This window comes from Moschus berezovskii, chromosome 14, assembly GCF_049115385.1.
Source record: "Moschus berezovskii isolate FMDL1 chromosome 14, NW_MosBer_1.0, whole genome shotgun sequence".
NCBI lineage: Eukaryota > Metazoa > Chordata > Mammalia > Artiodactyla > Moschidae > Moschus > Moschus berezovskii.
This window is the reverse complement of record NC_142473.1, coordinates 62,092,128-62,113,065: the sequence shown is the minus strand read 5'-3', so window position 1 is coordinate 62,113,065 and position 20,938 is coordinate 62,092,128. Positions and strand designations below refer to the sequence as shown.

The window sequence follows — 20,938 nt, the reverse complement described above, 5'->3', positions numbered from 1 at the left end:
AGCTTCTAGCCTTGCTCATTTACAATTTCCTCTACAGTGTAGCCAGATGGATCTTTGAAAAATGAGTATCTGACCAAGGCATTCTATTAAAAAAAAAAACAACAAAAAACAAAACTTTTAAGTGGCTCCTCATTGCTTTCAAGATAAAATGTCAGCTCTTTAGTACAACATTCATTTTGATGTTTCATGACCTGGTCCTTACCTCTGTCTCTGGCATCATATATCTTGTCTCATCCTTGTCTATTCTCTCCCTCTACAACCTCGGTTGTTATAACGAACACTAGTTACCATTTGTTGAGTACTTACCCTCACTTAGGAACCATGCTAAATGCTTTACATTTATATTTTCTAAACTTCTATGATGATGTCTATCACCTGGGATCTTTGCTGAAGATACAGTTCTTGGTTCTTAGCCCAAATCTATCGAATCGTAGCCTTCACAGAATGAGCCTGGGCAGTAGTATTAAAGGCACACACACAAACATGACTCTAATCATCTGAGAATTTTGAGAAAATTCTGCTCTTGGTGAACTTTTACTTAATCCACATACAAATTTAATGAGATAACTATTCTTAGTCTCATTTATATATAGAAATCTGAGGCTTAAGGGAAGAAGTTGTTTGTTCAAAGACACCTAGTTAACTGATTATTATTATTACTCTTTGAACCTAGGCATCCAAACCCAGGATTTACACTATTCCTATGCTTTGCTCTTTTTTTACTTGTAAATCAGCACATGCACTGTGATCAATCTCAATTCTCTGTGCCTTTTCTACCTTTTGAGCTGAAAAGTAATTTTCCTGTCTTTGCCAGGAAAACTACTGCTAATCCTCATTCAACTCAGACTGAAGTTTTCATTAACCTCTCCAATCTTGGATGCCTTCCTATGAACCCTTCTGTTAATATAACACATCATCATCTACATCCTTATCTGTTCCCCTACCAGACCATAAGTAGGTACATCGCAAGTCCTTCTATGTCTTTAGTCTAGCAGTGTGCCTGACATATACCTGGTATGTGATTAAATATCTGTCAAATGAATAAAAGCATGCTAAGTCACCTTAGTGCTTCAAGTGCCTGGAGTTTAGATTTTGTAAGTGGATGGACCTGGGGTTACTCATGAAATGTATTTGTCTTTAGGTATTGAATGCTGCCCCTTCAGTTCGAGCCATGCCCCTATTGAACTGACCTATTTTCATTCTAGGAGCCTCTTAGGAGAGATGGCATTGAGAAACCTGGCCCACTCCATTTGGAGTTTCGAAAAATCAAACATATGTGGTGTACCATAGTAGCCCCATCAAGACCAGATGATTAGGAAAGGGCAATGAACACCCCCGAAAAGGCCAGCATTACCAGGGAAAGAGGAGATGGGGCTGGTGGTGTGGACTTAATACCAGAGTTCAGAAAACAGAGGAGTGAGCTGACATGGGCCTCAGGCACTTTCCATCCATATTCTCAGTGTCTTCGGAACAGTGTGAGTGTAAAACTCAAGGATGGAAGTAATATTTTGATTTAGTTATAAACCAACAGGTAGAGCTCTACAGCAGTGACAGTGATTAAGACTTTCAGAGTAGGAGGCTTGAATAGGGCCCCAAGTGTGTAGACTAAAATTTGTATACTACCAGGATTTTGGCAAATGGAAATGCCAAGACTCCTTTTTTCGGAGACATGGGTAAGGACTGGGCACAGTAGACATACTCAACAGGCATAACAGGTTTCATGACTGGGGGAGACACCTGTGTTCTACCACTGCGGATAAGGCAGTGGCCATAGAGGAAGCCAAGACCAGCAGGTAAAGGTGTCCACAGGTGAGTAGACATCATGTTCATTTATGAGTGTTGCATGCATCTTGGTTCTACCGTTACTAGTTCTTAGTTGAAGCCTAGGAGTGAAGGGAACAGATCAACAGACAGGGGTATGCTATCCTGGCAGTCCTTAGGAGTATTTATTTGGGGCAAGAGAAACTTTGTAAGGACAGGGGACTATGCTGCTTCTGCTAAGTCACTTCAGTCGTTTCCGACTCTGTGTGACCCCGTAGATGGAAGCCCACCAGGCTCCCCCGTCCCTGGGATTCTCCAAGCAGGAACACTGGAGTGGGTTGCCATTTCCTTCTCCAATGTGTGAAAGTGAAAAGTGAAAGTGAAGTCGCTCAGTCGTGTCCGACCCTTAGCGACCCCACAGACTGCAGCCTACCAGGCTGCTCCATCCATGGGATTTTCTAGGCAAGAGTACTGGAGTGGCTTGCCATTGCCTTCTCCGACAGGGGACTATATTTTCTTTTAATTTGACATATTCTTGGGTTTGATGTCATAATTTAGGTATTACAAGAAAAGCTTAGCTCACCAGGTTGGTGGAGGGCTGGAAATTTGGGTCACAGAATTCGGTAATAAAAGTAAACAAAGAGATCTTTGAAAATATGATCCCAATATGCTATGCTTGGGAAAATAGCATTCCCAAGCACGCAAAAGACAGTTATATGCAGTCATGAAAAACGAGACCCTACAGGCAACAGAGCAGAAACATGTTTTATTTGAGACAAATTTTATTTGAAACACGAACTTTATTTGAAACAAAGCTTTATTTAAAAGAAGCCTATTTGAAGAGAGAATTTGGTTTAGTAAAAAATGATTTGAAGGCATGCTGGAGACTCTCACAGATGGGCAAAAGAAATTAGATCATACATGCATCTGGAATGAAGAGATGCTTTATTTGGAAAAGAGGGAACATGGCTACAAGGTCTAAAAAGTTGGCATTGTATGCGATTACAAAGAAAAGAGAACTCTTGTGAGAAAGATGACATGTTCAGTGTTAAAGAGATTAATACATAACTGAAATGGCTCATGGTCTGTGAAGACAAATATCCTTGTCATATCTTATAAAATACACTGATTGGAATCTTACTGAAGTTAGCAACAGGAGAGTCAGTTTCTATTCTGGACGCTCTGCCTTAAGATACGTAGCCTTGACATGACCACATCCCAGTCAGCATAAGCCCCTTCTAGATGGCGGGATATCTCCGTTCCGGCTTCGTAGCTTCGCCGGCCATGAAGTAAGCGCCAGTTATCAAAGGTAATCACATCACCTAGACAAAAGATTTTTTACAGTATGAATATAATCTTATGAGTAAATGATTTGCCAAACTAGAAAATGTGAAATGCAAAAATAGCACTGCCACGTGGTTCACATCAAGAAACAATATGTTTACTTCTTTACATAAAATTTCATATTTGCTTTTTCATACAAATCAGACCACTAGATGCTGATTGCTTTGGGCCTTTTGACATCTGAACTACATAGACTGTCAGGCCCCTGTAGGCACTTTTATAATTCTTACTTAAACTATTATCTTCATGCAAAACTTCTGAATTGTTCTTCCTGATTATTACTTACCTCCTACTCAGAAGTATTTTCTTTAAATTGAAATATAGTTGATTTACAATGTTATGTTAATTTCTGCTATACAGCAAAGTGATTCAGTTATACATATACATACATTCATTTTTATATTTTTTCCATTATGGTTTATCACAGGATATAGAAAAATCCCCTGTGCTAAAGAGTAGGACCTTTTTCTGTATATATTCTATATATAATAGTTTGCATCTGCTAACCCCCAAATCCCACCTCTTCTCCCCCCTACCTTAGCAACCACAAGTCTGTTCTCTATGTCAGAGAGTCTTTCTGTTTCACAGGCAGGTGCATTTTTGCCATATTTTGGATTCTGCATACAAGTGATATCATATGATATTTGTCTTTCTCTTTCTGACTTAAAAAATGCTTATTTCTATTGTGGTTTTGATTTGCATTTCTCTGATGATGAGTGATGTTGAGCATCTTTTCATGTATTTGTTAGCCATCTGTATGTCTTCTTTGGAGAAATGTCTGTTTAGTTGCATGATACAGGATGCTCGGGGCTGGTGTACTGGGATGAACCAGAGGGATGGGAAGGGGAGGGAGGTGGGAGGGGGGTTCAAGATGGGGAACACATGCACACCTGGGGCAGATTCATGTCAATGTGTGGCAAAACCAATACAATAATGTAAAGTAATTAGCCTCCAATTTAAAAATAAATAAAAGGGGGAAAAAAAAGAAATGCTTATTTCTAGTTTAACAGCCTCAGATAATTATAAGGAGAGTGACATTCTTGGTTTGTCTTTTATGTTCTTAGTATTTATGTATGTTATTTCTAAGCCTCATAAAAATCTTGATGGAAGAGTATTATCTCATCTTTTCATACAGAGAAAACTGAAGCTCTGAGAAGCTGAAGCACTTGTCAGAAGGTTTTTGCCATTAAATCATGAAGCTTGAATTCTAACTCTTGTTTTCTGGGTATTTTTCTCCCATTGCATTTCCATTTTACATGTTACTGCTCTTAAAAATCAACATGGTGTTGACTGCATAGCAATGAATTTATGAAGATTCTAGTAGTACTTTACTAGATCCAAAGATCAATTCAGTTCAGTTCAGTTCAGTTCAGTCGCTCAGTCGTGTCCGACTCTCCGCGACCCCATGAATCACAGCACGCCAGGCCTCCCTGTCCATCACCAACTCCCGGAGTTCACTCAAACTCATGTCCACAGAGTCGGTGATTAATTAGAAAAGAAAAAAAAGCACAAGAGAAAAGTATCTTCTACTTGCCCCAGTCAACAGGTGGGAGAAATTAGGCCTTTTATTTTAGATATCAAAAGCCTTGAGTTTCATGTCATTTTATTAAGTAGAGATGGTCCAGAGAACCCACAATGCTTTCTGCTTTTTTATCCAAGTGGCTGAAATACTTCAGTATGACTTTGTTTCAGGTAGCAGTATGCCTGCCAGATCAGATAAGTACAGTGAGTAAACATGACTCATGAACTTTAGAGTGAGAGCCATGGGGATAATTTTATCTGTTTACCAAGTTAGAAGAATAAAGTATAAGCTTCAGTTTGTATTGATTGGCTATCAGAATAGAAAATATGTCGTCAGTCTTCATATCAGATATGAGATTTTATTTGGCCTGTAGCTTGACTTTCAATATTTATTCTTTAGGTTAGAGGTTATTAAATTTTGATGTGTTTGAGGATTACCTAGGAACTTATTTAAGAATGAGTATTTTAAAGTCAATTTAGAGCCAGGGTAGGAGCCAGAAGTCTGCTATTTAAGCAAGTTGGCTATACACCAAGATGCTGCTGTAAATTGTTCCACATGCCTCGTCTGAGAAAAACTGCTCTAGATACTGTGCTCAATGCTTAAGATTAAAGAAAACCCATTCTTTCAGTTGTTTAAGGAGGTGTGTTCACTGACCTGGATTCATCTTGAAAGTAAACTTGAAATCTTTACAGTTCATGAGGTCAACAAACTCCTTCAGAGCAGCATAGAAAGGCTGAACTCTCTCGACAGGTACATCAAATATCGTGTCTCTAGTTGCATTGTTGAAGTTGATACGAATCACTTGATCTTTATCATCTAATCTGTTTTTCAAAGAGAAGAAGTTAAAATATAGAAGTCATGAGGTATCTATTTACATTTGTAAGGGTCATTTCATCTTGGATGATGTTTCTGAAATACAATATTAAGGAATCCAAACACATGTACAGAAAATATTAAGGTTATCTGTGATACAAAGTATTCATTGGTTTTTCATTTATTCATTTGGCAAGTGTTTTTGGAAATCTTACCACCAAAGTGCCAGAATGATTCAAATTACTTCAAAATAAATGTTTCTGAGAAATTTAAAATTTTTATTTGTTAGGAAAATTAGTTCATTCTTCATTCTTTGAAAAAGAGTAGCTTTTACATATTAAAATTTGTTTATGTTATAATTCATAGATCAATCAACTTGTATGTTTTATCTATTGGGGTTTTAAGTATGATTTTATTGGAGCATTATTTGGAAGAAAGACTTGTTTTTTTAAAAGCTTGAAATAATCTGTTATAATTCAATCCCTAATTTTAGATGGGGAAACCAAGGCACAGAGAAAGTAGAGTCTAGCTGGAAGTACATTCTTTGGATCTTTCCATCTATATTAACTATCTTAGTGTATAGGCTTTGAGAAGACTGATACTGTATTTCACTTAATGTTGTATTCCCAGCACTTACATAGAGCTAGGCAGTTAATAAATATTTATTACATATGTAACTTTGTATACTTTTTAGTACCTTTAGAGAGTACCAAGGTCTTTTGAGTACTTTGAGAGATTCTAATATACTGATCTGTATAGTATTTCTTAGAATGTAAATAATGATCTTGACAATATAACATAATACTGTTTTTAATGTAAGAAATAACAGTTTTAAATTTAAGTTTGTTGGTTATAATTAGCAATATATGAATATTGTTTAGACACAGAGACAAAGGAAGAAAAAACTTTTTTAGCTTATTAGGAAGATGGACTTTTAGCCAGTTCTAAAATAGCAACCAACTTTATCTTTTCTTTAGGCAGAAAGAGGAGAGATAGAGAAAAACTGAAGGTGAGCAAGGATGGTGATGAAGTGCCAAGAATTACTCCTGGGTCAGCTTAGGAGGTGGTAATGTGAGCCAATAGCTGACTGATGGGTCAAATGTAACAGACTTTGGTACATGTTCCAGGGCTTGGTGACACTGATTTGGAGTCTAGATTACACTTGACTGGCTCCTCACACAGAGAGAACCAGTGGTATACAAAGTATGGCTACCTGGTCCCCACACTTTGTATCTCAGATGCAATCCTGTCAATCCTGTGAGCCAATGGCAAGTGTAATGATAAAAGCTCTGTCTAGTCAAAGCTATGTAGTCTTTTTCCAGTAGTCTTATATTGATGTGAGAGTTGGACCATAAAGAAAGCTGAGTGCCGAAGAATTGATGCTTTTGAACTGGTGTTGGATAAGACTCTTGAGAGTCCCTTGGACAACAAGGAGATCAAACCAGTCCATCCTAAAGGAAATCAGTCCTGAATATTCACTGGAAGGACTGATGCTGAAGCTGAAACTCCAATACTTTGGCCACTTCATGCGAAGAGCTGACTCATTGGAAAAGACCCTGATGCTGGGAAGGATTGAAGGCAGGAGGAGAAGGGGACGACAGAGGATGAGATGGTTGGATGGCATCACTGACTCAATAGACATGAGTATGAGCAAGTTTCAGGAGTTGGTGATGGACAGGGAAGCCTGGTGTGCTGCAGTGCATCGGTTGCAAAGAATCGGACACGACTGAGCAACTGAAGTGAACTGAATGATAAACTCTTAGAAACAGTCATTAACAGCAACTCTTTGCTAATTGAGTAGTGACTGAAATCTACGTATTGAACCCATATAAGGAAAGAAAGTGTAAGAAAGAAACAGGTTTTCAAAAAAGGCTCTTAGAACTTGAATTTATATATATTGATAAAAATGCAAATATGACTGAATAGGCAGTGAAGTGCTCTCCCCTGCTGCCCCATCTTTTCCACATAGATAAAGGATGCTCTGTAGCCTGCAGTTTGTAGCTTCATGAACAAAGAATGAAGGAAGAGGTAAGTCAGCAGAAGAGACTGTGGATCTTCAGGTTTAAGTGATACAAAGCATAGAGCTTGAGAATTTTCGACTGATGTGTTCATACTGCTGGTTTCAGACTCCTTTCACAGTTTCTGAGGACTTTTTGTCTTTTCACTTTATCTTTAAAATTCTAGCCTAACTCCTCCTGACACAAATCCCTTCCTCTCCCCCTGCATTATTTTTGGTGCATGTAACAATGACGGAGTTTCCTGGTGGCTCAGAAGGCAAAGAATCTGCCTGCAATATAGGAGACCTGGGTTCGATCCCTGGGTTGGGAAGATCCCCTGGAGGAGGGCATGGCAACCCACTCCAGTATTCTTGCCTGGAGAATTCCCATGGACAGAGGAGCCTTGCAGGCTACAGTCCCTGAGGTCACAAAGAATCGGACCGGACTGAGCGACTAAGCACACATAACAATTTCATCCTTCGTGTCACTGACAAGGATGTTACATCTTTGAAACTTCCCCTGGGACTCTTCCATCCCAGCTGCTCTGCTGATTTGTTTCTTTTTCCACTAACACAATGTACCATGGGATACTCGATGAAATCAGAATTGTGTATTTCATGGTACATTGTTTTAAGCTTTCATTTCTTTTCTTTTTTTTTGGATTTAGGTTAGATGCTGGTTTCTTTTTTTTTTCCTTTTTCTTTTTCTTTTATTTTACAATATTATATTGGTTGGTTTTGCCATACATTGACATGAATCTGCCCTGGGTGTACATGAGTTCCCCTTCCTGTACCCCCCTCCCACCTCCCACCTCCTCTTATCCTCCCTCTGGGTCATCTCCATGCACCAGCCCCGAGCATCCTGTATCATGCGTCGAACCTGGCCTGGTGATTTGTTTCACATATGATAATATACATGTTTCAATGCCATTCTCCCAAATCATCCCACCCTCGCCCTCTCCCACAGAGTCCCAAAGACTGTTCTATACACCTGTGTCTCTTTTGCTGTCTTGTATACAGGGTTATCATCTCCATCTTTCTAAATTCCAAGCTTTCATTTCTAAGAGTTCATTTTTGCTCAGATGCTCAGTTATGTCTGACTCTTTGCGACCCCATGGATTATAGGCTGCCAGGCTCCTCTGTCCTTGGGATTCTTTCATCAAAAATACTGGAGTGGGTCACCATTTCCTCCTTCAGGAGATCTTGGTGACACAGGGATCGAACTCACATCTCCTGTGTTGCCTGCATTGGCAGGTGGATTCTTTACTAGTAGCGTCACCTGAGGAAGCCCCTAAGAGTTCATACATGTGGGCAAAAATAATCAATTCCTCTCTCTCTCTGTGTAGTACATTCTCTGTTTCTTTTAACCTGGTGTTTACTTTCTATATGAGAAAATAAGTCACAAATTTGTTTTTTAGCATTCTAAGAAATGACCTGAGGGGAAATAGAAAGTAAATTTGTGAGATTCAGAGAAGATGTTATTCTGAGGATGGAAGAATGTTAGAGGAGATGTGTGCTTGGCATCATGAGGATCAACTTAAAATGCAAAATTGGACCTTAGTAAGCAGGATATGCTGTATGTAAAAAGAGGATGAAAGGAAAGTCTTGATGCAGGATTATGTGCTGTTCAGTTAAGTTCAGTCACTCATTCATGTCCAACTCTTTGTGACCCCATGGACTTCAGCACACCAGGCTTCCCTGTCCATCACCAACTCCTGCAGCCTACCCAAACTCATGTCCATTGCACTGGTGATGCCATCCAACCATCTCATCCTCTGTTGTCCCCTTCTCCCACCTTCAATATTTCCCAGCATCAGGCCTTTTCCAATGAGTCGGTTCTTTGTATCACGTGGCCAAATATTGGAGTTTCAGCTTCAGCATTAGTCCTTCCAATGAATATTCAGGACTGATTTCCTTTATGATGGACTGGTTGGATCTCCATGCAGTCCAAGGGACTCTCAAGAGTCTTGTCCAACACCACAGTTCAAAAGCATCAATTCTTTGGCGTTCAGCTTTCTTTATAGTCCAGTTCTCACATCTATACGAGACTACTGGAAAAACCAGAGCTTTGACCAGACGGACATTTGCTGGTAAAGTAATATCTCTGCTTTTTAACATGCTGTCTAGGTTGGTCATAGCTTTTCTTCCAAGGAGCAAGCGTCTTTTAATCCCATGGCTGCAGTCACCATCTACAGTGATTTTGGAGCCCCAAAAATAAAGTCTCTCACTGTTTCCATTGTTTCCCCACCTATTTGCCATGAAGTGATAAGACTGGATGCCATGATCTTAGTTTTCTGAATGTTGAGTTTTAATCCAACTTTTTCACTCTCCTCTTTCACTTTCATCAAGAGGCCCTTTAGTTCTTCTTTACTTTCTGCCATAAGGGTGGTGTCATCTGCATATCTGAGGTTATTTCTCCTGGCAATCTTGATTCCAGCTTGTGCTTCATCCAGCCTGGCATTTCACATGATATACTCTGCATATTAGTTAAATAACCAGGGTGAAAATATACAGCCTTGACATACTCCTTTCCCGATTGGAACCAGTCTGCTGTTCCATGTCCAGTTCTAATTGTTGCTTTTTGAACGGCATACAGATTTCTCAGGAGGCAAGTCAGGTGTTCTGGTAATACCATCTCTTTCAGAATTTTCCACAGTTGGTTGTGATCCACACAGTCAAAGGCTTTGGAATAATCAATAAAGCAAAAGTAGATGTGTTTCTGGAACTCTTCCTTTTTTGATGATCCAGTGGATGTTGGCAATTTGAACTCTGGTTTCTCTGCCTTTTCTAAATCCAGCTTGAACATCTGGAAGTTCACGGTTCACATACTGTTGAAGCCAGGCTTGGAGAATTTTGACCATTACTTTGCAAGTGTGTGAGATGAGTCCAATTGTGCAGTCGTTTGAACATTCTTTGGCATTACCTTTCTTTGGGACTGGAATGAAAACTGACCTTTTCCAGTCTTGTGGCCACTGCTGAATTTTCCAAATTTGCTGACATATTGAATGCAGCACTTTCACAGCATCATCTTTTAGGATTTGAAATAGCTCAACTGGAATTCCATCACCTCCACTATCTTTGGTTGTAGTGATGCTTCCTGAGGCCCACTTGCCTTTTGTTCCAGGATGTCTGGCTCTAGGTGAGTGATCACACCTTTGTGGTTATCTGGATCATGAAGATCTTTTTTGTATAGTTCTGTGTATTTTTGCCACCTCTTCTTAATATCTTCTGCTTCTGTTAGGTCCATACCATTTCTGTCCTTTATTGAGCCCATCTTTGCATGAAATGTTCCCTTGGTATCTTTAATTTTCTTGAAGAGATCTCTAGTCATTCCTATTCTATTGTTTTCCTCTATTTCTTTGCATTGATCACTGAGGAAGGCTTTCTTATCTCTCCTTGCTATTCTTTGGAACTCTGCATTCATATGGGTATATCTTTCCTTTTCTCCTTTGCCTTTAGCTTATCTTCTTATCTCAGCTATTTGTAAGGCCTCCTCAGACAATCATTTTGCCTTTTTGCATTTCTTTTTCTTGGGAATCGTCTTGATCCCTCCTCCTGTACAATGTCTTGAATCTCCATCCATAGTTTTTCAGACACTTTGTCTATCAGATCTAATTCCTTGAATCTATTTATCACTTCCACTGTATAATCGTGAGGAATTTGATTTAGGTCATACCTGAATGGTCAAGTGGTTTTCCCTACATTCTTCAATTTAAGTGTGAATTTGGCAATACGGAGTTCATGATCTGAGCCACAGTCAACTCCTGGTCTTGTTTTTGCTGACTGTATACAGCTTCTCCATCTTTGGCTGCAAAGAATATAATCAATCTGATTTTGGTATTGACCATCTGGTGATGTCCATGTGTAGTGTCTTCTCTTGTGTTGTTGGAAGAGGGTGTTTGCTATGACCAGTGCGTTCTCTTTGCAAAACTCTGTTAGCCTTTGACCTACTTCGTTTGTACCCCAAGGCCAAATTTGCCTGTTAGTCCAGGTAGCTCTTGACTTCCTACTTTTGCATTCCAGTCCCCTTTAATGAAGAGGACATCTTTTTATATGCTGAGAAAGGGTAAAAAGCCCAAAGATGGGGAATAACCAGCTATATACTAGCTATGCATGCAGGACAAGCATTTAAACATAAATCAGCAACATCGTGACTGCAAACTAGCAAATGCAAAACCTCATCAGTCATGCCCATAAAAATGCCCAGTGAAGACTGAGGAATCCTCTCCTGTAATTCAAATGGGGTGCTGTAGATTCTCTTCATTAGTTAAAATATTATTTCTCAATGAATGTGTTGTGAGAATATTACTATGGTCTTGTCTACCACATCATGTTTTATGCAAGAACATTTTATATCTTAAGAGCATCTTGCAGATTCATTATGTTCCTGTCTTGGTTTGGTCATTAGAAACTCAGAGCTGAAAGTAAAATCTATCACCAGTAAACAGGTTAGATTATGAAAATGATAGTTAGCTAAAATTTATTCTGCTCTTTCTGAGTCAGGCATTGTGACATGGTTGTCTGTATATTTTCTCTATAATTCCCACTGCAATTGTTATGTGGTAGGTATTCACACTGGCTTCCCAGGTAGCTTAGCTGGAAAAGAATCCACCTGCAGTGCAGGAGACCCTGGTTCGATTCCTGGGTCAGGAAGTTTCCCTGGAGAAGGATAGACTACCCACTCCAGTATTCTTGGGCTTCCCTGGTGGCTCAGATGGTAAAGAATCCACCTGCAATGTGGGAGACCTGGGTTCAATCCCGGGTTGGGAAGATCCCCTGGAGGAGGGCATGGCAACCAACTTCAGTATTCTTGCCTGGAGAATCCCCATGAACAGAGTAACCTGGCAGGCTACAGTTACATGGGGTCCCAAAGAGTCAGACACAACTTAGTGATTAAGCATAGCACAGAATAGCATAGGTATTCATATTATTTCTTCTTTTCCTTTTTACTGACAATTATTCCTCTTTGTGGCTTAGCAGGCATAAGTCATTTGACCAACAGCATACAGATAACAAGAGAAGGAGTTGTGTTCATGTGACTGGATTTGTAACCACTAGGTTGCACTGCCATAGCTTAATAGACCAATATTATTATTTTTTTAATCACCATTATTATTGTCCTGGTTTCTTTATTTTTTATTGTACTGCATGATACTTAACTTTCTCAGCAGCCCCCAAGATCTTTTTGTATTAAATAGGAAATAAGCATCTCAAAAGAGTGAAAAGATTTAACCACTAGAAAAATTAACCCGAACAATCAGGGTACTGAAACCCTTGATTAACTGAAAACTCTGTTTTATCTCCTGTTGTTAAAAACACATTTTAAGTGAATTAATGTTAAAACTTGATATTCTCTAGGGATATCTCTGAGACCTTGATAATGGAATTTCATTACAAAAAAAATAACAAAGCCAAATTATGATTCAGATGATGGGTATTTGGTTAACCTCACTCAATAGCCAAGTTTTTGTGTTTTTTTTTTTTTTTGCCTCTATTCACTAGCCTTGCAGAATGTGTCACAACAAAATGATAATTTGTAATGGTCTTTTAAGTGTTTAAAACTATCATGTTAAACCTAGGAATCTTGAGAGTTATTCTTTCCTTTTCCATTCTCAGTGACTGACCTCTTAGATAATGTTACTTTGGACCAGGATTTATTTTTTTAAGTCTGTCTTCCTCTCAGACCTTTCATCCAATATTTCAGGGAAATATGCTGATTAAATATGCAAAAATATATCCCAAAGAGGACTCCTCCACACTGCTGCTGTCACCACCAGGACCACTTATGTTCAAGATACCCTTGGCTCTGACCTGCAGTCATTGGAGCTCCTTAGCTGAACTTCTTATTCCTGCCCTTGTTCTCCTACACTATATTGAGCACAGTAGCCAGGGTGATCCACTAAAAATGTAAATAACTTTACATGAATATACATGTCTCTCTTTTGGTCAAAATCTTTCACTAAGAGTGAAAGCCAATGTTCTTATGATGGTTAACACAGCTTTATATGAACTGACAACCATCTGGCCTCCTCTCTTAACACTGCTCCACAGTGTGGCTTCTTATGGTTCCTTGACCACACCAAGCATCTTCTTAGGATCATCCTAGGATCTTTGCTCTAGCTGTTTCTGGAAACTGCTCATCTTCTGGACAAACTCCCTTACTCTTAAGTTTTGCTCAAATATCACCTACTCAGTAAAGCTTGTCCTTGAAACACTATTTCAGTTCAGTTCAGTCGCTCAGTCATGTCCAACTCTTTGCCACCCCATGGACTATAGCATGTCAGGCCTCCCTGTCCGTCACCAACTCCTGGTGTTTACCCAAACTCCTGTCCATCAAGTCGGTGATGCCATCCAACCATCTCATCCTCTGTCGTCCCCTTCTCCTCCTGCCCTCAATCTTTCCCAGCATCAGGGTCTTTTCAAATGAGTCAGCCCTTCACATCAGGTGGCCAAAGTATTGGAATTCAACTGAAACACTATTTAATGATACAAATTTCATCCTCCCTAAGTCTTTGGCTCTACAGACTCCCCTAACCTGCCTTACTTTTCCTTGTTTCTTAAGCACTTAAGAAACTTTAAGCACTTTCCTAATTTATTTAAAAAATTTCTAATTCTCCCCTCCCCCATAAGCTTCATGAGGACAGGAAACTGTTTTCTTTACCAATGTATCCCATGCACCAATAAGAGTGAATGGCCTCAATAAATATTTGTTGAATGAATAAATGATGATCACGTGTGTATTTAAGAAAGCTGAGTTAGTATATTGGGGATTTGATTATTTATTAAATAAGTTTATTTCATATTATTTGGTTATTTCTCCTAAAAGAAGAATATGAACTCAATTATGAAATTGAACACCTTAAAATTCATTAAGGTCAGATTAAATCAAATGTGTCCTAGAAAAACAATGTAGGATAATTCTCAAATGAAAGGATACATGCATGGCCTTTGTAGATACTCTCTTATGAAATCATGCTAAACAAAAAAAGAATACAAAAAGTTCTGTGTAGGGAACATATGATTCTTTGGCATCAATCTGGGAAGATGTTATTGTTTCTTTCTCTGCCCGTGTGGTTCAGATGAGGCTGACTTTTCTTTGGAGATGAACGTGTGATCCAGGGACAGCCTATCAGAATTCTCTGACTTCCTAGCCATGGTGATTCTTCCAGGACAGATTTAAACACATTCTGGGCAGCGAGTCTACATCTTTGCTGTAGCTTTGGAAAATAAGTATTTTCTGTGTGCTGTCATTACCAGCTCTAAGGACAATGAAAACTTGGAGCTTCTACTGATTATTTTTGAAAATGAAGCCCACACTTCATTTTTGGGTGTGCTGGCTAAGAGGTGAAGGAAAAAATAAAAGGTCAATATCAGATGATACTTTTCAACTGATAGACTATCCAGTTTGAGTTATATTCTTTCACTTCTGAAAGGGTCCTGATTAGTACAATCACACTGATTATAACTATGCAGAATTTACAGTTTAAAAATGAAGAATACATGGAGTCTTAGTTACTTATATTGATTAAGAACAGAGATTTCATGGAGTTTCATTTTTTTTTTAATGGTGACAGGATTCTTTTTTTTTTCTCCTTCATTTGAGAACTGGGCTAAACAGTTAATATAAAGTAAAGCTCAGAAGTGAATTGAATTTTTCTGTTTAAGCTTTAGGTTAATGAAGCTTTTGTTGTCAACTGTTTTATTGAGATGAGAAACTTAGAAACAGTACTTACTCTATAATTTTGTGTTTGGATTGTACAGAGAAATCACAGTAATCCACTCCAATGTCTGTAAAGTCCACAAAGGTGGAGGACAGAATCTGGAATGCTTGAGGGTTTTTTTCCTTGAGCTTTTGGCATACGTTGAAGCCATCGACAATTTCTGACTCACCCCCAGTGACGGTTTGCTTTATGCAGTGTAGAAGCTGAACCTAGAAATAGAGAACCATGGTTTAAAATGGTATGCACCTACATTTTTGACAGCTTTAAAGAAAGACTCATGAGGGTAATATACTTTTATATCTATCACTTGTGTCAACAGAGAAAGAGATTAGGGAAAATAGTTGCTTGAAATCAAAAGTTTACTGTTCAAATAGTGTTACAGTTTAAGACAAGGATGCAATCAAATAATGTTTGTTTGTAAACAAAAGGCACAGATCACAAGAACAGTAGGGAGTGAGCACTTATTGTTGGCTTTACAGAAGAAGTGGAATTTGATTTGGGTAAAGTCGAAGGGTTAAGATTTTGGATACGTAGACTAGAACAACGAGAGCAAATCACTTGGCAGTGTTGATGGGTGTGCAAACACACACACTTCACTGGGTCTCAAAATATCTGGCTTCAGTCAGTTCAGTCGCACAGTCGTGTCCGACTCTTTGCGACCCCATGAATCACAGCATGCCAGGCCTCCCTGTCCATCACCAACTCCCGGAGTTCACTCAAACTCATGTCCATCGAGTTGGTGATGCCATCCAGTCATCTCATTCTCTGTCGTTCCCTTCTCCTGCCCCTAATCCCTCCCAGCATCAGAGTCTTTTCCAGTGAATCAACTCATCGCATGAGGTGGCCAAAGTATTGGAGCTTCAGCTTTAGCATCAGTCCTTCCAATGAACACCCAGGACTGATCTCCTTTTAGAATGGCTTCAGTAGAGGGTTACAGCTGGAAATAGTAATCCATTTGGAAACGTAATTTGGGATCTAATCAGGGGAAGTCTTGAATGTCAGATGAAAGATTGGACTTTCTTGTGCACAGAGAGGAATTGTTAAAGGCTTTTGAATATGGAAATAGTGTAGTCCAGACTGAGTTGAAAATTATTAGTCCAGTGGTGTTAACAAGGGATACAATTTTTTAAGGGAGAAACTTGTAAGAGAGTAACTACTTGAGAATCTAATGCAGTGAAAGTGCAAGTTACTGTCGTGTATGACTCTTTGTGACTCCATGAACTATACAGTCCATGGACTTCTCCCAGGCCAGAGTACTGGAGTGGGTAGCCTTTCCCTTCTCCAGGGGATCTTCCCAACCCAGGGATCAAACCCAGGTCTCCTGCATTGCAGGTGGATTCTTTACCAGCTGAGCCACAAGGGAAGCCCAAGTCACAAGGGAGGTAGTTCAAGTATAATGATAAAGGAATGAGGTAGGATGAGGCTATGAGGATGAATAAGCCCCCCAAAAGTGGGAATGAGAAACCTAAGGGATGGTGTTAGTCACTTTTACTAAGATTTAGAGAAAAATGCTTAATATGATTTCATTTTGGAAAGCTACATGTGGCAATATTTTAAACAATATTCTTTTGAATGGAGTTATTTTCCTTGGTTATGTGATTCCTTTTAGTAAGTCAGCATGGGTGGGTGATTTTGAATACCTAAATTTAGACTGTGATTTTCTGCATAAAGAAACTAACACTCTTCAGCTGTGAAAACTTCCTTCTTCATGAAATAAAAATAAAAACCAATGTCTGACAATGTTTATATAAAGGAAGAGGCAAATATGATCAAACACACAGACTAGGGGGATACCAGTATAAGTGGGGAAAATATCCATTTAGCTTGGCTAACTCTGAAGATTGCTAGGGCAAGTGCTGCCCATTAGAACTTTCTGTGATGATGGAAATGTTCTTCCGTGAGCCCAGTGTAGTCACCCCTGGTCCTGTATGTGTATTGTGCATGTGAAATGTGGTTAGTTTGTCTGAGAAACTTAACTTTAAATTTTATTTAATCCTAATTAGTTTAAGGGCTTCCCTGGTGGCTCAGAGGTTAAAGCGTCTGCCTCCAATGCGGGAAACCCAGGTTCGATCCCTGGGTCGGGAAGATCCCCTGGAGAAGGAAATGGTAACCCACTCCAGTATTCTTGCCTGGAGTATCCCATGGACGGAGAAGCCTGGTAGGCTACAGTCCACGGGGTCGCAAAGAGTCGGACACGACTGAGCGACTGAACGGAACGGAATTAAATTACAACTTAATCCTGGATGACTAGTATCTACTGTATTGGATAGTGCAGATCTAAAATACAAATCCTTTTTTAAAATTTTGATTTTTTAAATTTAATTTTTATTTTATATTGGAGTATAGTTGATTTTACAATGTTGTGTTAATTTTAGGCGTACAGCTAAGTGACTCAATTACACATATACATATATCCATTCTTTTTCAAATTCTTTCCCCATTCAGATTATTAATAGAACATGATGAATATTTGCAGGTTTTTTTCCCCCAAAAAGAATATTCTATCTTTTTTACTCTCCCTCTGCCAGCAAGCCACTCCCTCTGCCTGGAATGCCTGCCCCTAATCTGTGCCTGACTGATCTCAGAACTTCAGAAACTAGATCACTTCTTCTCTGAACAGCCCCCATTCTGTATGACCCAGGCAGCATTTGGTATCTGTGTTTGTTCAGGAAGTTCTTGCCCTGGTGCTGACTCTGCTCTTTTGGAACAGAATCTCCTCTGGTCTATCTCTTTGTAAACTGCGAGCTCCTGGAGGGCAGAAACAATATTCCCTACTCTCCTTTGACTCCTACGGAGTGCCTCATCCATAACAGATATACAATGAATGTGTGTTCAAACAAACCAAATGTGTCAGTCTGAAGAGGCCACACGTGACTTCTCCCAACGTGTGGCTGTGAGAAATCCTGCCTCCTTCCAAAATCATACAAAAGTTCTATTTAAAATCTAAAATACACTTGGTCTTAAATTATGGTGTTGGGCTGGGTGAGAAGGAGGAGACAGAGGATGAGATGGTTGGATGGCAACATTGACTCAATGGACGTGAGTTTGAGCAAACTCCAGGAGATAGTGAAGGCCAGGGAAGCCTGGTGTGCTGCAGTCCCTGGGGTCCCAAAGAGTCGAACACAATGGAGTGACTGAACAACAAATGCATATTTATTCATTCCCTGCAACAGTCCTTATAATTTGATAATTTCATCTCCATTCTGTAGAGGAAGAAACTGGGACTCAGGTGTAAATACTGGCCAGCTGCTGAGAACTCTGCTAATATATGGTGAAACTAATGTTCAAACCTTGGCCTTTGTGCTTCAGATCCTCAGACAGCAAGTTCCTTTCCTGTGAAGGGAGAAGTCCCTTTATAGTACTGTTACTAATTCAGTATTGTGTGGTGCGTGCATTGTGTTTCATAAACTCAAACTTCCATTTTAGATTGATGACACCTCATTTTCTGCTATTATGAGAGAACTGACCTAAATGAATAATCGCTCATCCTTAAATTTATGTCTTCTTTTTGAGCTTGAAAATATGTGCATAAACTGGCCAAGTCATTGTAGAAAATAATCTCATTGCCAAGGCAATGAGGGGTGAAGAAGCATGATTAAAAAGAAGATGAAATGGAAATATCAACCTCAAGTCTTTCAAACTCCAAGAAGGCAAAGCAATAACATAACTTGGTCTGTGGTAGAATCTGTGTTCTTCAAATCCTTTTTAGACTCTGCCATAATGAAGTCACAGAATATTTCAAATATAAATCTTTAAAACAAAGGTCAACTGATGTCTTTTACATATGGCAAGGCCAACTAATAATCTTCTTTTGTATATGTACATTTTAATGCAGTCCTATGAAAGAAAAAAGACAATGGACCCAGACAACACTTTCATTGCACATTCAAAAGGTAAATATATGTCTGCTGTGTATAAAACCCAATTTGATGTCATGTAAGTCATTCAGAACCAAAAATATTTTCTTTTTAAATGTTACTTTATGGCAGCATGTGACTTTTGGCCCAGAGACAGTGAATGAAACAACATCTGTGTTTCATTAAAGATATGTCTCCTTATCCTGCCCCATGTGATGGAAATTGATCAAACTGAACTCTCAACAGGTAACTCATTATCCAGATCATTTCATCTGTACTGAAAAGAATATTGATTTATTCTATTTGTTATAAAAGAACTCAAACTTTGGTTCAAAAACCTTTGAATAATTCTAAGTGGAAACCTAATAGCACAAGCAGGTATCTGAATTTCAATCATTATTTTACTAGAATCTAGACATTTTAGGAATCATTTTTTATTTAAAAATCTATCAAGTTTATTTAGATTTGGACCTTTCACTTGCTGGTAGAGATTGGTACAACTTTGTGGCATTTTAAACTTCTTTTTAGCATATTTATTAAGTCTCTATTACATCTAAGGTACTGGGCTAAATTTTGAAATAACATGGAAGTAAAAGATTCAATTCCTGTATTTCATGTGTTTGTAATGTATGACAATGTCTATAAATAGTCAGCATGTTACAGAAATTATGATAATTAGAAAGTCCAACTCATGGTACCTATGATGTGGTAAAAAATTTTGATGGAGGCCTTGTTTCAAGTTCAAGTTTCCTATTACTCACCCTGTGAAAGTATTTAACCATGCTGGACACCTTCATTTAACATAAAAAGACATGATTGCTTCTTTTTACCTTGAAGGAATGCTAAGAGGCATCAAATAAAGCAATATAAATAAAAATGCTTTGAAAGAATACAAAATACAGACAGTGTAATATAAAATGCTATGAAAATGTCAAACTTTATACTCCAGGAATATTTACGCAGTCATTTGATCACTTTTCTGTAGGCTTTCAATTTTGACCCTGAAACAGAGCATAAATTCATAAAAAAATCAGGTAATTAAAAAATTCAAATATAATTTGGTTTTCTAGTCTAATTTTAAGAACTATATTCCCTTTGACTTCTCCAACTTGTCTTGGCAAATGAACTGAGATGATTAGTTTGGCTTTTAACCCCCAGGGTTTCAGAAAATTTCTGGGCCACATTTAAAACAAATCACATTGTGGGTCTTCCCCTCAACCCCTTCCTGAAAAGGTGACTATTGAGGATCATTTCACTGTCACATTTAGTTCAAAGAAATCATGTGGTATTTTACAATCAAAAAAGTAATTCAAAACAGGTGAAGTAAAATACTAGACTAGCTTAGTTAATACTGATGACGACAATGGGTAACAAAGGCATGGAGACAGTGTGTCCAGTTAATATGATGAAAAACACAGATGAATTTTGATTTTCCCCCATTTCACCTTCGTTAGCTAGAGAATTACCCCAAATTTTCACTTTCATTTATCTTTGAGGATACAAATTCCTATGGGGCTATTTCATTTAGTTGCATTTAGCTCTAAAAATAGGAACAAAATCTCTTTTCAAAGATAGTTTTCTGACTATTTATTTCTTGGTTTAGCAAAATGATGCTTTTGTAAAAATTCAGCTGTTTAGTAAAATGGTAATGGGGCTTCCCTGGTGGCCCAGATGGTAAAGCGTCTGCCTGCAATGCAGGAGACCTGGGTTCAATCCCTGAGTTGGGGAGATCCCCTGGAGAAGGAAATGGCAACCCACTCCAGTACTCTTGCCTGGAAAATTCCACGGACTGAGAAGTCTAGTAGGCTATAGTCCATGGCGTCGCAAAGAGTTGGACACGACTAAGTGACTTCACTTTCACTTTCAATGTTGTAACAAGGTAGTAGACAGGAAGGCTTCCAGAAAATCTGGAGGATTTGTGCTC

The 20,938-nt window shown here is 38.7% G+C and overlaps 1 protein-coding gene across 3 annotated transcripts in view; it reads right to left on the bottom strand.

The window, feature by feature from the left end:
• Positions 1-2,512: 2,512 nt before the first annotated feature.
• BBOX1 (gamma-butyrobetaine hydroxylase 1) overlaps positions 2,513-20,938 on the bottom strand; it is a 75,127-nt gene continuing 56,701 nt past the window's right edge. For all 3 annotated transcript variants that reach the window (XM_055422694.2, XM_055422692.2, XM_055422691.2), the window contains 3 exons: positions 15,170-15,366; positions 5,282-5,448; positions 2,513-3,083 (listed from right to left, as the gene is read on the bottom strand). In XM_055422694.2, the coding sequence (XP_055278669.2) occupies positions 2,923-3,083; positions 5,282-5,448; positions 15,170-15,366 (525 nt within the window). In that variant the 3' untranslated portion in view covers positions 2,513-2,922. The remainder of the gene's footprint in view (positions 3,084-5,281; positions 5,449-15,169; positions 15,367-20,938) is intronic.